The sequence below is a fragment of the Phascolarctos cinereus genome, unplaced genomic scaffold, assembly GCF_003287225.1.
Source record: "Phascolarctos cinereus isolate Bilbo 61053 unplaced genomic scaffold, phaCin_HiC Scaffold_4;HRSCAF=312, whole genome shotgun sequence".
NCBI classification, from domain to species: Eukaryota; Metazoa; Chordata; class Mammalia; order Diprotodontia; family Phascolarctidae; genus Phascolarctos; species Phascolarctos cinereus.
In genome coordinates, this window is record NW_027555847.1 from 311,712,602 (window position 1) to 311,730,743 (window position 18,142).

The 18,142-nt window shown below is 34.3% G+C and overlaps 1 protein-coding gene across 2 annotated transcripts in view; it reads right to left on the reverse strand.

Annotated features, from left to right (window-relative positions):
- The window catches only part of ZFYVE16 (zinc finger FYVE-type containing 16), a 61,579-nt gene that overhangs the window by 9,485 nt on the left and 33,952 nt on the right, over window positions 1–18,142 (reverse strand). For both annotated transcript variants that reach the window (XM_021007482.2, XM_021007489.2), the window contains exons 11-15: window positions 14,193–14,275; window positions 12,993–13,097; window positions 12,295–12,442; window positions 4,749–4,829; window positions 3,602–3,764 (exon numbers count right to left, since the gene is read on the reverse strand). In XM_021007482.2, coding sequence (XP_020863141.1) covers window positions 3,602–3,764; window positions 4,749–4,829; window positions 12,295–12,442; window positions 12,993–13,097; window positions 14,193–14,275 — 580 coding nt within the window. The remainder of the gene's footprint in view (window positions 1–3,601; window positions 3,765–4,748; window positions 4,830–12,294; window positions 12,443–12,992; window positions 13,098–14,192; window positions 14,276–18,142) is intronic.

The following is an 18,142-nucleotide window of genomic DNA, read 5'->3' on the forward strand; positions in this document are numbered from 1 at the left end:
GAAAAGGTCTGCAAAGCTTATCATATCAAAACTTTGTTCAACATCAAGGACAGTGAAGCCACCACCTTGGACTCTATATCTTGGGTATGCTTAACCAAGGACATAGAAATGGACAAAGATGAGGAAAGCAACTGTATCAAAGTATGCATATAAAGAAGAGAGGCATGCTAGTGCTGACACAACTGTGAGGATACTAAGGGATTAATTCAAAAGGTATATGAAGAAGTCGAAGATACAAAAGGTGTGTGTGTGGGAAATCTCAAATGTGATCAATGTTGCAAAAAAGCAACCAAGACATCAACTACTATGAATCTATATGGCTACCTTTCCGTCTTTCACACACAAGTGAGGATATATTTGATGGGAAACCAGCCAAGTTTCATGAAGTAAAATTGCGCAATTAATCACATCTTTACCAGATCACTACTAAAAAAAATGCAAAAAATACAGAAATTCCATTGTGAAAAAAGCATTTGAATCAATAGAGCAAAATGCCACCACTCTGTCTTCCTATGAAGAATGAGATAACCTTATTAGTGATCCTCTAATTATCAACATCAGATGAGACACAGAACTGTCTTGAAGAGAGAGAATCTTGGACAGACGCTGAAATGAACAAGTTAGGCCCAGAAATTACAGAGGAGTAAGAGAATGGACTGGACTGCCTTTGGGAAACTGCAGACTTTCTTTAATGACACCAAACTTCTCCCAGAAACAAAAGCCCGTTACTTTAATTCTAACATTATACAACTGTTATATGGGTACAAAACATAGAACATAATAGCATCTGTAAAATTTTTACAAGTATTAGTTAGAGGTCAACAGAGAGCTATGTGGTGGGTGTGAGGCAGGATTCTGCACATAAGTTAAGAACTTCAAAAAAGAACTGGAATAAAGGATATAATTGCGTGATTGAAAAAGGAGATAAGCTGGTCAGACAGAATAAAGGAAAACCAATGGACAATTGGCCCATTTCACTGGTATCCTAGTAGTGTCAGGAGAAAGTGAGGAAGCTTCTTGCCCTACTGGGTCAATCCTCTATGACAAACTTTGTTGGAAGTAAATGGAAAACTAATAGGCATGGAAGAAAATTATAAATTACTTCCTTGGTGGGATTCTTCATATTGATGAGATCACTCATCATTTGAGTATACTTCAAGAGTATCAAACAGGAACTGAAGTCATGGGAAAGGGTAAAAACTACATTATAATTAAAGGCATAAATAAATAAGCAGTACCAATTTTAGCATGGAATGGCATAGAGGAAAAAAAGGCTTACATGGCAAGACACTAATTCTAGAAAAGAAGGAAATTAACAGACTAAAAGAAAATGCTGGGTAAGTTTGATTCGATAAACCTATGGGGACTTCTGACAATACATTTTTTGGTTCAGGCTCCTATGGGACTTATTTTTTAAGAAATCATGTGATTGGTCACAAAGAACTTATAAATAAATGTGGACAGACAGAAATCTTTAAAACATTCTGTAAAGACCATAACCCAAAACTCTAACAAATGAAGAAATCTGAACAAAAGATGCAGCTCTAAAGACAGACTAAAAAAATCTTTAATAAAAAGTGAATTAAAGACCAAATAATAGGAACAATAAAAAATAAAAGATAATAACAAGACCTATCAAATTTTATGGGATATAACTAAAGCAATCCTTAGCAGAAAATTTATACAACTGAATGCACCTATTACCAAGAAGGCAAAAAAGAAATAAGGAAAAGAGAAAATAATAAAAACTCTAAAAATTCATAGACCCAAAACAGTTCAAAAGGAACAATTTTTTAAATTAAAAGAAAGATAAACAGAATTGAAAGCAAAAAATAATCTGAGCTATTAAAATAATAAGCTGATTTTTAATGAAACACAAAAATTAGCAAACTCTTAGCTCATTTGATTTTTAAAGAGGCAAAAAAATTAAATGTAAAAAAGAATTTCACAAAAATGGAGAGGGGTATTTTTAAAATTATCACAAGTTATGGAATTATAACAATACAGAGGAAAAGAGGTTTGGACTTTGGGGTCAGAGGGCCTAAGCTCAAATCCTAACTGCTACTTTACCTACATATGGCTTTGGGCAGGTTAGTTTTCACATATGGACTTGAGTTTCTTCATCTACAGAATGAGAGCATTAGACTAGATAACTTGGAAGGGCACTTACAAATTCTATGACTCCATGAGTTTTTATCTATATATAATATTTAATAAATTCAATTAAAAAGGAAATACATTTAAAAATTGGGAAAAAATAAAAATGTATATGTATGAACTTTTGTCATGACTATGAACTAGGTCATGACTATCAAGACAAGTGATGAGAAAAAAAGTAGTCCTAAATGGGGTTTTGACAATACAACATCTCAAATTTTATTATAACACAGTAATTGTTAAAATACCTGGTATTTTTTTAAAAAGCAAAGATGAATGGGCAGCTAGATGGCACAGGGGATAGAGCTCTGGGAAGACCGGAGTTCAAATCCAGCTTCAGACACTTGACACTTAACTAGCTGTGTGACCCTGGGCAAGTCACTTAATTCCGACTGCCTCACCAAAAGCAAAAATAAATAAATAACAAAAATGATCAGTGGAATAGATAAGATAATCATCAAATAAGCCTTTTGTTTTTGGCCAGGCAATGGGGTTAAGTGACTTGCCCAGGGTCACACGGCTAGTTAAGTATCAAGTGGATTTGGACTGGATTTGAACTCAGGTTCTCCTGACTCCAGGGCCAGTGCTCTATCCACTGCACCACCTAACTGCCCCCATCAAATAAGTCTTTAAGAAAGAAACATGGAGAACAGGCCAGTACTGAATAAGCCCAAGAATATAAAGATATTCAGGAAAACAACTCTATTTAAGCAAACATTGCTGGGAAACCTGGATAGAAGTTGTCTAACGTAAAAATTTATTTACATCATCTTCAGCTATTGACCATAAAAAGTTCCAAAGGGACAAAGTATTTTCATATAAAAAGTTACAAGATTAAAAATCCATAAGAGAATGGAAGGTTGTAGCTCTCATAACTGTGGAGGGGATGAATTTCTCATCAACTGCAACATGGAATATCATACAATTAAATAATACATTGTTTATATAAAACTAAAAGTTTCTGCACAAATAATATAGTTAAATAATAAGACAAGATGGAATGAAAAATAACATGTCAAAAATCAACAAAATTAATTTTAAAAACCTATTAAAAACCTACATCTCCTAACTTCATACCTAATGATCTTTCCACTATCCTATACACTGCTGCATACAACTACAGATTGCCTTCTTACCAGAGACATGTATCACAATGTCAGTAAGTAATTTTAGCTCCTCTTAGTGCTGACATCAAACCTGAACTCTTTTTTTGTCATTCTCCACATTACCAGATTCACCTTTGGCCAATTTAATTAACAGCAGTCTAGTGAAGGGAGTATGCCTGGGAATTAACGGTACACAAATTTTAAAAACAAGATGACATAAACATTCACCTAAAGGCCTAATTATATTACTTAAATATAAAATTCTAGTCAGAAGCTAAATGTTTCCTCTTGTATTTTCTTTTAATTTCAATGATTATTGTGTTAAAAAAAATTCCTACCCTTTGTTTCCTTTTTCTTCAGTATCTACCCAGCAGATATCCACATATTCTCTTGAGTCTACTGCATCTACTTTCCCACATGTAATTTTAAAGTCTTTTTGGTCTCTTAGAGCTAGCCGTAAGCCTTCCATTGTCTCTGGAGTTATTTGTACCATCAAACCATCTAGAAATAAAAGAACTGAAGTTAGGGATGTCTTAAACTAAGTAATGAGATTTATTGTTGTAAAAACACTGGTTTCTACAATCAAAATACTTTTTTTGTATGCAGTAAAGTCATCTTGTGATTAAAAAAATATCCCCAGATTGTTTAATTCTAATTCTTTGATATACAAAGGAAACATGAAGAATACTTTATAAGTGAAAGTTTAATTTCAGTAAAGACTCTACTACATTAGCCTATAAAAATATTCTTATTTGTAAAAAAACCCCTCTATTTTAGTTCTTTTTAGTTTAATAACATAAACACTTTTTCCCCCCAGCTAATTGCATTTCAGTAACACAGAGGCACATCTGTCAAAAGCTTTCTGAAAGAGAGCACATATATATATATATACATATATATATATATACATATATATACATATATATATATATACACACACACACACACACACACACACACACACACACTAAAATGCTTATGATTAAAAAATTATAGTTTATAAAATCATGGTGTATAATTTTTTAGATACTTAAACATATCTCAATAATAAGAAGTTATCTTTTCCCTGAGACTTTAAAATAATTTCACTGTAAATATCATCTCAGGATAAAGCACTTCAACTATTTTCTAAAGAAACTTTAGCTTTCCCCCCAGCAATAAATGTTCTTTTCCTAATTGTTCATTGTGCAGTAAACAAGCTCAACTTGTATTTGCAGATCACATTGTACTTTCCCTATGGAATGCATTCACTTTCCTAGTCTCATAAGCTCCTACTTTAATGAAAATCATCATTTGTTAAACATTAGACAAAAAAGCAGTCCTCTGTTTTCCTCTGCAGAAGGGGAAGTGATCTAAAGTCATGCAAAGTGTTAAGCTGCTAGAGCTGAATTATTTCATGTTAGGTGCCTTTTGGAATATTTCCTCAAAAATTCTAGAAATTTTTGAGTCAATTTTTACATCAAAACAATAAAAAAAAATTCATACCTTCAACGATGCTGGATTTAGCAAGAAATCCTGAGGATGTTTTTAGGGCTCCATTGAATACCACAAAACTTGCACCAGTCACTGATAAAGAAAAACAAAGACAGTATCATGGATTTGTTTTTCATGAGGCATTAATTCAAATTTACTAAGTTATTATCAAAAATAATACCTACAACTTGCTTTTTTTCTTAATTTACATGACCAAGATGTCTGTTTCCTTTTGCTGAACTATACATATCTGTTACAAGGGAGGGCTTGTATTCAGGATAGAGGATACTAAGTTAGTGCATAGGAGACAGATAACACAACAAAAAGAGAATAAAACACTATATTTTTATGCCACAGAAGAAAAAAGTGTAAAAGGGGATACAGAATTTCTCTTGCTATTTTGTTAAATAACACGTACATATATACACACACACACACACATATACATATATATGTATATACACACATGTTCTAGGCAGGGAAAAGAAAGCTGGCCTCAAAGCTAGGAAGACCTTGGTACAAGCCCTGCCTGACACACACTGGCTGTATATCAGCAGTCACTTTACGTCTAAGTGCTCTAAGTAACTCTCTTAAGATGATAAACTACAGAAAAGGTGCCATCTTGCACTGCTGGAGGCAGTTTGCACACCCAGGAGTTCCCTATACCAACTGAATCCTAGACCTACTCCCTATGCCTTAGTATAAACACACTGGACTTGAAGTCAAGAAAACTAGGTTCAAATCCTGCTGTGTGACCTGGGTAAGTCACTAACTCCTCTCAGCCTCAGTTTCCTCATCTGTAAGATGAAGATAATAATAGCACCTACCTCACAGGGTTGTTGTTTAGATCAAATAAGAAAATATTAATGTAAAGTGTTCTCCAAACCTCCGAGTACTAAATAAATGTTAGCTCTTATTTATGAATAGTTTCAAAGCTATCTTTGTGGCTGTTAGAGCCTCATAAAGAGGTATGAAACATAAATAGATACCTACAATGGAAAATAATACATCAGTTCATCAGAGAAGTGCAAAGCAGTACTGGGTAAGATCTGGAAGGGAAGATGGTTTCTGATAGGAGGACTCACCAGAAAGTGTCATGGAGAAGGGGGTGTTTAAGTTGGGTTTTAAAGGATAAAAATTTAAGTAGAGAGAGGAAAATGAGGCTACACTAAGCAAAAGGAACAATGTGAGCAAAGGCCTAAACAGAATAAATTATCATGTTTTTAGGGGACAGAAAATAATCTAATTTGGCCAGATCAAACTTATTAATCACATTAATAAGAAAAAGTTAGTCCATAAACATTAAGTGCCTGCTATATGCCAAGTATTATGCTAACTCCTGAGGATACAAAAAGAGACAGTCCCTGCCCTCAAAGAGCTCACAATTTAAGGGGAGAGACAACCTATATAAATAGGAAATAATTAATGGAGGAAGGCACTAGAATTAAGAGGGGTTAGGGAAGGCTTCTTGTAGATGGTGGGATTTTAGCTGAAACTTAAAAGAAGCCAGGGAAGTCAACAGGCAGAGTTCATAAGGGAGAGCATTCCAAGCGCGGGGGACAGCCAGAGAGAATGCCCATAGTCAAGAGATGGAATGTCTTGTTGGAAGAATACTCAGAGCTATCAGATTGGCCAACATGACAAAACAGAAAAATGATAAATGTTGGAGAAGATGTAGGAAAATTGGAAAACTAATGCATTGTTGGTGAAGTTGTGAAATGATTCAACATTCTGGAGAACAATTTGAAAGTATGCCCAAAGGGCTATAAAAATGTGCATACCCTTTGACCCAGCAATAACACTCCTAGGGCCATATCCCAAAGAGATCACACAAACGGGAAAAGGACCCAAATGTACAAAAATATTTATAGAAGCTCTTTTTGTGGTGGCAAAGAATTGGAAATTGAGAGGATGCCCATCAATTGGGAAATGGCTGAACAAGTTGTCGTTTGTGAATGTAATAGAATACTGTTGTGCTATAAGAAATGATGAGCAGGCAGACTTCAGAAAAACCTAGAAAGACTTGTACAGACAGATGCTGAGTGAAGTGAGCAGAACCAGGAGAACATTGTACACATAATAGCCACGTTGTGCGATGACTAACGTTGATAGACTTAACCCTTCTCAGCAATGCAAGGATCTAAGACATCTCCAGAGGTCTCATGATGGAAAATTCTATCCACATCCAAAGAAAGAGCTATGGAGTTTGAATGCAGATCGAAGCATACTATTTGATTTTTTTCTTCTGTTTTGTTTTATTTTCTCTCTCTGGTAGTTCCTCCTATTGGTTCTAATTCTTCCTTACAACATCACTAATGTGGGGGCAGCTAGGTGGTGCAGTGGATAGAGCTCCAGCCTTGGAGTCAGGAGGATCTGAGTTCAAATCCGGCCTCAGACATCTAACACTAGCCGTGTAACTCTGGGCAAGTCACTTAAACTCACTGCCTAACCCCCCCAAAAAACCCAAAACATCACTAATGTGAAAATATGCTTAATAGGAATGTATATGTATAGCCTATATCAGATTGCGTGCCATCATGGGTAGGGAGGTGGAAAAAAATTTAAAACTCAAAAGCTTATGATTATTAATAAATCAAAATAAAGTAATAAAAAAATTTTTTAAATTAAGATTTTCTTGTCAAAAAGCACAAAAAGTATCAATATTGAAAAGAAATAGGAAACAATGCCATTACCTAAAACTATAATAAGTTTGTAGTGATATGGATTCAAATAGATATAATTGTATTAAATCAAGATTATAGTTCAAACATTTATCATATGCAGTTTTTAAAGATAATTTATTTTAAATTTTGAAATACTACATAATAAACTCTTAAGTTTTAAATGCAAATAAAAATAAAATATCAAGTTCTGTGGCTATCAGAACTCAAAAATAAAAAAAAAAGAATAGTCAGGAGGCCAGTGTCACTGGAGTGAGGGAAAATGTGAGGAGGAATAAGGTGTAAGAAGACTACAAAGGTAGGAGGGGGCTATGTTACAAAGAGCTTTGAATGGCCACTGGAATTTATTGATCAGGGAATGTGGCAGAGAAGGGGTCAGAAAGTGACATGATAGGACCTGCTCTTTAGGAAAATCATTTTAGTGGCTGAATGGAGGATAGACTGGAGTGGAGAGAAACTTAAGGCAGGCAGAATCACCAGCAGGCTATTGTAATAATCAAGGCTTGAGATGATGAGGGAGTATAGCAGTGGAGAGAAAGGGACATATATTAAAGATGTTGTAAAGTGAAATCAACAGGCCTTGTGAATTAATAGTAAAAAAAACAATGATAATGATTAGCTCAATAGATGCCAATAACCACATATAAAAGGGCTAAAACATTATTATTAAATGTCTATTTTTAAAAATTATGCTCTTTTGAATTAGAGTAATTTTCTTTAAAAACAAAAATAAGGCAAGGGTACTCCCTGGCATCAAAACTTTAAAAAAATGTTTTTTATTATATGGTGTTATTTAGTTAACCTCAAGGATCTATTATTTTGCTAGTGCTCATTCCACTGACCCAGAATGTTAGCTTTCAATGACTTATTTGACACTGCCATAACTATGGCCACAAAAGACTATGTCCAACCCAGGAATAACCATCTCCAAATTTAGTTAGACTAGTCTTTTGATATGACAAACAAGGTCTTGTCAAGTCAATACTTAAAGTCCTTCCAACTTGACAAGCCCTGTTAGGTATGGTGCTCTGCTTCAAGAGCCCAGAGTCCCCTCCATATCATCATAAAGCATTAGAGGGGCAGGATACTTTCTTACCAACTCCCTCCTCAACACTTGCCACCCAGCTTCTATCCTCCGAACTCCAGTGAAACAGACTTCTCAAAGGTGAGTGGATAAATCTAGTGGCCCTTGGTCAGTCTTTTTCCTTATTGACCTCTCTGGAACATCAATCTTTCATATAAGTAAGACTGTCATAGTGAATGTATTTAATCTGACTTTACACACAGTTCTAATAGGCTGTTTTCTAATTTTGCAGCCTACAACAGATAAGAAGTAGTAAATTAGGAATGAAGAAAGCTATGAGGAGGCACATTAATAAAAGTGAAAACTGACAACCAACTGACCTAGAAGAAAAAAACACTCCCTCCCCTCAGACCTCAAAAAGCAGAGCAGCCTGGGGTCATTTAGTGTAATGACAAACAACCCATCACTCCCCAATAGGATCCAAGAACATTTTATCATACCTAAAGTACAATATTTAATATTCATTATAACGACCTCTAAAAGGGCAGCATAATATAATAAAACTGCACACTGCTTCTAGAATCAGATGAACCTGGTTCAAATTCCAGATCTGATGTGTAGTGTACAACCCATGTGACCTTGTACACGTAATGACCTGTGTGACCCTGGACGAGTCACTGAACCATCTTGGGCCTTAGTTTCCTCATCTATAAAAAGAGGGAATTACACTAAATGATTTCTCAGGTCCTTCCCACCTCCAGATCTATGATTTTATCATCATAAAAACTTATTTAAGAAAAGGCTAAATTATATTTGATATATTCTGTTTTTAAAGGAATTGTGTGTAATATATTTTAAGAATTTTTATTTTTTTAAATTTTAAACTTACTTATTTTTAGTTTTTAACATTCACTTCCATAAGCTTTTTTGTTTTGTTTTTTTGCTAGGCAATGGGGTTAAATCACTTGCCCAGGGTCACACAGCTAGTCAAGTGTGTGAGGCTGGGTTTGAACTTGGGTCCTCCTGACTCCAGGGCCAGTGTTCTATAAACTGTGCCACCTAGGTGCCCCATCCATAAGCTTTTGAGCTTTAAATTTTCTCCCCCTCCCCCTCCAAGACAGTGTGCAATCTGATATAGGCTATACATATACATTCTTATTAAACATTTTCATATCAGTCATGTTGTAAAGAAAAATTAGAACAAATAGGAGGAACCATGAGAAAGAAGAAACAAAACAAAACAAAAAGAGAGAGAGCAAACTATGCTTCAACCTGCATTCAGACTCCATAGTTCCTTGTCTGGATGTGGACAGCATTTTCCACCACGAGTCTGTTGGAGTTGTCTTAGATCCTTGCATTGTTGAGAAGAGCTAAGCCTATCAAAGTCAGTCGTCACACAATGTGGCTGTTACTGTATACAATGTTCTTCTGGTTCTCCCACTTCACTCAGCATGAGTTCGTGTAAGTCCTTCCAGGTTTTTCTGAAGTCTGACTGCTCATCATTTCTTATAGCACAATAGTATTCCATGACCTTTATATGCCACAACTTGTTCAGCCATTCCCTAATAGATGGGCATCCCCTCAATTACCAATTGTTGGCCACCACAAAAAGAGCTGTTATAAATATTTTTATACATGTGGGTCTTTTTTCCATTTGCATGATCTCTTTGGGATACGTCCCTAGAAGAGGTATTGCTGGGTCAAAAGATATGCATATTTTTATAGCCCTTCAGGTATAGTTCCAAATCGCTCTCCAGAATGTTGAATCAGTTCACAACTCCACCAACAATGCATTAGTGTTCCAATTTTCCCACATCCTCTCCAGCATTTGTCATTTTCCTGTTTTATCCTTTTAGCCAATCTGATAGGTATGATGTGGTAACTCAAAGTTGTTTTTATTTGCTTTTCTCTAATCAATAGTGATTTAGAGCATTTTTTCATATGACAATAGTTTTAATTTCTCCATCTGAAAACTGCCTATTCATATCCTTTGATCATTTATCAGTTGGGGAATGCCTTGTATTCTTATAAATTTTATTTAGTTCTCTATATATTTTAGATATGAGGACTTTGTCAGAAACACTGGTTGTAAAAATTCTTTCCCAATTTTTATCCATTTTGCATTTCTATCTCTTGTTTGGTCATAAATTCTTCTTTCTCCATAAATCTGACAGGTAAACTATTCTTTGCTTTCCCAGTTTGCTTATAGTGTCAGCCTTTATATCTAAATCAGGTACCCATTTTGAATTTATTTTGGTACAAGGTAGAAGATATTGATCTATGCCTAGTTTCTGCCATGCTATTTTCCAGTTTTTCCAGTTTTTATCAAATAGTGAGTTCTTATCCCAGAAGCCGGGGTCCTTGGGTTTATCATACAGTAGATTATTATAGTCAATGACTACCGTGTCTTGTGTACCTAACCCATTCCACTGATCCACCACTCTGTGTCTTAGCCAGTACCAAGTAGTTTTGATGATTGCCGCTTTATAATACAATTTAAGATCTGCTATGGCTAGGCCACCTTCCCTAGCATTTCTTTTCATTAATTCCCTTGATATTCTGGACTTTTGTTCTTCCAGATGAATTTTGTTATCATTTTTTCTGGCTCTATAAAATAATTTTTTATTAGTTTGATTGGTATGGCACTGAATAAGTAAATTAATTTAGGTAGAATTGTCATTTTTATTATATTAGCTTGGCCTACCCATAAGCAACTGATGTTTTTCCAAATATTTAGATCTGACTTTATTTATGTGAAAAGTGTTTTGTGATTGTGTCCATATAGTTCCTGGGTTTGTTTTGGCAGGCAGACTCCCAAATATTTTATAATGCCTACAGTTAAAGAATATTTTTACCCCAAATTTCTAAACCACAAAAAAAGCCAAATGCTTAAAAGGGAATATGTTTTAGTTAACTAGAAAACTAAATTTTTACAGATTACCTCAGTTACTGGTGGTGATGGGCAGAATGAGGTATGATTGTACATTATAATCAGAAAATATTTTATTAATCACAAAATACTTCCTGATATCCATAGGATATGACGCTAAAATTCTAATTTCCAAGGTATTAATTTAGGGAACCTACAGTCTAAACACTATAGTACAGAAAGGAAATGTTACCTGACTGGACAGAAATCATTAGATTTGGAATCTATCTATCTATCTATCTATCTATCTACACACACACACACACACACACACACACACACACACACACATAAATTTATAGTAATTTTTGGAGTCAGTAAAATAGCCTACTCCACAAATGCTCCACGTCACAAAGAAATGGAATTTTTGAAGTTAAAAGGCCCTTGGGAAATGTTAGTCATGCTCTCATTTTACAGATAAAACTGAGATCCAGACAGATTTAATATCTTTCCCAAGGTCACATATCCAGAGAGTAGAAGAAGAGGAGCTAAAAAGCCTAGAATTCTTGACTCAACCCAGTGTCCTTCAATGACACTGCTTTTTGTCCCCAGTAGGGAACCAATACAAGACAATGAAAGAATGAACAGCTACCTAAGTCAGCTAATTCATCTCTACTTCTAGGCAGAAATGTACCAAAACTATCTTGGACCAGACAGGTTTCTGGTCTATCATGTTTGTTATGTTCTGTTCTATCACGTTTGTCATGGGCAAGAGAAGGCAGCTGTGGGTAGGAGGGAGCAGCAAAGAGAACTTGTCTTCTGATGAACAGTGATCTAGTTAATATTTATCATTTAAAAGTCACAGATCTTATTTAGACTCCTATGCAACAGTGCTTCTATTAAGACTAGTGACAAAACATTTTAAGTTATTTAAAATAATTAAACAAGGTTTTTGTACTAAAATGTCATTTTAAAAACTCTTACCTTTTCTGGGATGGCCAGTTGCACTGTTAGCTTGTGTTTGATAAATTCCATCATTCTGAACACAGACTAGATGAGAATCAGCTTCCATACTAAAACTAGCTCCAATGCTTATGACATGCTCATTAGAAGAATTTATGACTTTCATTACCTGTTAATATAAACATAAAAGTTATTTTGTATTTATTAGTTATAATAATGCAAGAAATCACATTCCTGGTGGGGTTCATCACTGGCAATCTTTGGTCTAAATAACTCCTCTTAATGTGGCAGAAAAATATGTTCTAAAACAAAAGATGCAAATTAATTTGTAGGAAAAGAGGAAAAACATTAAAACCGTGATGCACCCAAAATTTTAAGGTGTTGAATACACATACCACTTAAATGTTATACTGGTGTCCACAAGATATTTTTTTTTAAAACCCAGAACACCTCTTGCTTATTGGCTAGATCCTCTATGGAGGATTTATAGAAGGATATGAACAAGAATTTCTGAGAATTAGGAAGCCTGGATGGGTTGAGATCAGTACTGGCAAGAAGGAGTTACAAGTACTGAGTAAATCAAAGATCCAGTGAAGTATAAGTATGTAGGTACAGTCTGAATGAAAATAAAATCTGACATGTAATATTTTCATAAGTAAATATAAAATCTATCTAACTAATAACTGGCCCCACAATTTAAAAAATTCAATTGTACTTACATCACTGTATCTTTTTCGAGGTATTTTTATGCTGCTTTTACCCATTTCCATGTGAATCAACAGTTGTTCTATATTATGCAAAGTATACTGATAATTTCGGAGGTCCTATAATAAAAATAAGCTGATAGTTTCATACTTTCCTAAATTTTAAACTGTTAATCGCCATTATCTTACCATTACAAATATATCCTTAATATAGAGCATACAATCACAGGTAAAGCACAAACCAATATGAAATAATTCACCTAAAATACAATTACAAACTTTTTACTGGCTATATTAATGTAGTAAATAACTTGTTTACTTCAAATGTTACATGCTGGTGCTTATGGCAAGTTGGGGACAGAGTTGCTGTCATCCCTGTCTGCTACTACCTATCACCATCATTAAGAAGAGAGAAGTGAAGGAAGATATATCTGGAATAGATATAGAGGCATGGTACGTTTACAAAATACATGATAGGTGAAGGAAGCAGGCACAGTATTAACCTGTCACTAACTAGATCAAGGTAAAAAGAAAATAATTGAGTTGCTAAATATTTTCCTAAGCAAATTTTTTAAAAAATTCATAAGCTCACTAGCCATTGTACTTTAAACGAAAGCAGAGTGGATGGAACTTGAATTCAGGACGACCTGAATTTGAATTTTGCTGAGGAAACTAGTATTAGCTGTGTGGCCCTGGGCAAGTCATTTAAACTTTCTGAGCTTCAATTTCCTCATCTATGAAATGAGGGTAATAATAACACCTACTTCACAGGGTAATTGTGAGGACAAAATCATATAATATAAATGAAGCATTCTACAGACCTTAAAGAACTAATAGATGATGATGTTGTGTAAACAGAAACCATGTTCTCAAGTAACATTTTCAGTTTTTTCTAGTAGAAGAAACTTCAAAGAACAAACACACAAAATGGACAATGAGCCTACTAGACAATGGTTAAATTTTTGACAAGAGAACCCTCTATTGAACTCTGTTCCAAAATGTGGCCCATTTGAAATTGAATTTGAATGAGCTACCAATTAAATGAACTTTTAATCAATGAAGCCAATTCACATATTTGAAAAAATACTTAGCATATTCCATTTTCAGAATCTCAGATGATCTAAACAACACTAATCACAAATTAAATGCATGACACTTGCTAAGTAAAAATTTGAAATAAGAAGTAAAATTAAGCAAAATATTAATTTTACTCACAACAAGTAAGTTCATAATAGTGTGTCCTATTTCTCCAAAAAGAGGTTTTCGACATCTGATACTTGTTAAAGGTGTGGGATATACTGTACATGAGTGAGGAAAAGTGATATTAATGATTATAATAAAGATTTTTTTGACTATATATCATTTCCATTTTACAAATAGAACTATTGAGTTACCAAGCCAAACTCCAATCCTATAAACCAGGTACTCTTAACCTGGATTCCACAGATGATTAGATTTCAGGGGTCCATAAACTGGATCGGGAAAAAGAAAGCATATCTTTATTTTCACTAACCTCTACTTAGAGGTTAGTAAAGATAAAAAATTTAAAAATTTTTTCAATTACTTAAAAATATTATTCTGATAAATTATCTATAGGCTTCACCATATTGCCAAAGGGAGGCACAGAAAACCTTCTGCTACAGACTGGATCAGATCTTGGTGGTACTGTCACCAAAACACTTGTGTCTGAAGTCTTGGAGGGCTGAAAAATTACAATATGGGTGGAAGACTAGTCTCACACTAAATTTCTGTTAAATTAGCAAGAGATATTTGCATCAAGTTATCAAAATTCTTTAAGACATTCAACATCTAAGTAACCTCTTCCTAAAATTATGTATGGCACTAAACCTTTTGAGTTTTTTTTTTAGCATTAGCAGGAGAAAAAAGTGAGCAAAGTCAAAACACACAATAGGGAAAAGCCCACAATTGCTGCCAATTTCTTCAAATTCAAGAAAGAAGAACAACTCTTTCTACAGTATGAACATTACCCAATGAAAGGAGAGTGTTGCTCCCCTAACTTTATGTTACTAGTCCTGTGGCAGAACCACTAAAAAAGGAGAAATTAAGAGAAAGGATATAAGTATTTCCATAGTATTAAATTTTTTAAATGTCTTATTTTTCTTTTGGTTCCCGAAATACACCCTCTAAGTTACAAAGGAGAATTAAGAAAACCTTTAAAGAATAGAAGTGCACTCAGCTGGAATTCCATCACCTCTATTAGCCTTATTATTAGCAATGCTTCCTAGAGCCTACTTGATTTCATCATCCAAGCTATAGAGCAGTAACCACACAATTGTGGTTATTAGTGATGTTAAAGATCTTTCTGGTATAGTTCTTTTGTGTATTTTTGCCACTTCTTCTTAATCTTTTCTACTTCTCTTCCCTACCATTTTTGTCTTTTATCATGCCCATTTTTGCATGCAACTTTCCCTTGATCTCTTTCTTGAAAAGATCTCCTGTCTTTCCTATTCTATTATTTTCTTCTATTTCTTTGCAGCCTGGCACATAGTTGATGCTTTAAAAATGCTTGTTTACTGAAAAGACCTTAATGAACTCATGGAAAGTGAAGTGAGTAGAATGAGGAGAATACTGTACACATTAACAGCAATATTATAAGAATGAGCAACTGTAAAAGACATAGGATCGCTGATTAATACAATAATTCAAGACAGTTTCAAAGGACCCATGATAAAAAATGCTGTCTACCTCCAGAGAAAGAACTAATGAACTTTGAGTACAAACTGAAGCATACCTTTTTTTGCTTTATTTTTCTTAGTTTTTTTCTTCTCTGCTTATTTTTGCAACATGGTTAATATGGGAATATGTTTTGCATGATTTCACATGTATAATCAATATAAAAATGCTTGCCTGCCAAAGTAGGGTAGAGAGGCAGAAGGGAGGGAGAGAATTTGGAACTAAAAAAATTTTTTAATGATTGTTAAAAAATTTTTTACATGTAATTGGGAAATATTTAATGAAATAAAAAGAAACTTTAAAAATGAAAAAAAAACAGAAGTTCATCCATATGTAATCAAAGAATCTGAAGAAAAAAAGGAGAATCTTTACCTGCATCAAAAAATTGGAGGGTGGAAGAATGTGAAACACAAGAGAAGTGAAAGAAGAAGCCCTGAACACCAGGAGTAAAGAACCCAATATGGGGCTCCTCATGAAGACACTTGAGAAGGATCCACACTGTAAAGAGAAGGCAGCCACCTCCTCCCAAGTAATGATAATGTGGAGCCATAGGTGCCCATCAGCTAAGAGACCACCTAGTAAAGGTCAGAGGAAGAAGAGATGAGTTGTAGGGGTAACTTCCTGCTGACAGAGAATAAGGCCACTATTTGTTGATAACAATGGAAAGGACAGCAGTCATCCTCAAGGATCTGTCAAACTATACAGCCAGTAATACCCATTTCTGATAATTGACTTGAACACAAATGATAAGTATCCTAAAAAAAGCACTTCAAAAGATTATGAAGTTTTAGGCAAAATCGGGAGACCATAGAACCACAGGTAATGTTTTTATTATTGCAGCCTACTAAAGGGCAAAGAGCATAAAAATCAGAGAAGTAAAGCAAGCAGGACTTCAAAGATATTTAGTCCAACCCAGTTATTTTATAGATAAGGAACCTTGGGCCAAGAGAGGATGAATGACTTGAACCAAGGTCATATAGAAAGTAAGGGGAAGAGCAAGGATTTGAACCCAGATTCTCTGGTTCCAAAACCTGCCACATTTTCCACTAAACCACAGTGCCTCCAGTGTGGAGACCTTCAGAAAAGCAAATCTGGGAAGGGTTAAGAAGATGGAATCTGAGAATAGGATTTGGATTTGTAGACCAGGATTTAAAATACAGATATGACCATCCCATAAAACAATACAATGGGAAATTAGGGAATTAAAATGCTAATGTTGAGTAACATTTTTCTTATATTAACCACAATGATTTTATTTTTTTGAAGGAAAAATAGATGAAAATTCACCTAATACATCACCTAACCTCTAAGTTAGGAAAGAATTGTATGTGTGTGTCATATATTTGTATTAATTCCCTATATATCTCAGATATCAGGCTTTATTAGAGATATTTAATGTAAAGATATTTTTTCAACACCAATTTTCAAAGATATACATGCAGACAAAATTGGGAACTAATAACAAAGGATAAATACAAAAGCATGACACTATAATAATAGTGTCAGGAGTGTTAAAGCTCAGTGTAGGTTGAGGCTAGCCAGGAAAGCTAAAGATAATAATATTAACATTTTAAAATACAACTGTATTTTATTTATAAAATATTTACATATAAAGTTAACCAAAATGCATAAATTAGCATTGTAACCCTGAAGTTACAAGATATCACTTTATGACACAGTTCTACTTTACAAAATGGTTTTTAAACATGTTGAACTTATTAACCCCAAAGATGGCAGAGACTAAAAATATAAATGGGTTAAGAAACAAAGGCAGCATGTACTGCATAAAGAGCTGTCATTAGAATTAAGAAAACCTGGGTTTGAGTCGTTTCTCTGACACACACAGACTCTAACCTTGGGTAAGTAAGTCACTTTATGCCTCAGCCCTCTAGGCAAAACAACTTTAGGACTATAAGTTGCAGAACATTTGCTGATTTACATTACTATGGGGAGTTTCCTCACAAGAAGTTCTATAAATAGATGAAGTCACAGATCCAGAAACCCGTCCATCCTCTTCCTCTCTTTCCCCATCCCACACTCCGACCTCAAAAATGACTAAGATACATTCCAAGATGACAGAGGTATAACAAGTTAAAGGGAACAAAAAGCATATTTGTGAACTTTTGTGGTTAATGAACAAATGTGCCAGTGTTTAAGATAATGCTGAAAGGACCAGATTCAATATGGCATTTCCTACATGCCTCTGTTAACAGAGTGAAGAACTAAAGCCAAAAGTTTAATGTTGTCTTTTGTGTACTTCAATTGATAAACATTTTCTAAAGCTTCTACAATAAATTACATTTTCATAGACACAAGTTTAAATAAACATCTCCTTCACTGTATTGATCTATCTTTAAATAATGGGTAATTTTACACAGATCAGAATTTTTTCTCCCTCAAAAACACTTACTGATATATTAGAACTAAATTTAAACATTTCATAGTAAGTCATTCATTTCACATGCATCCAA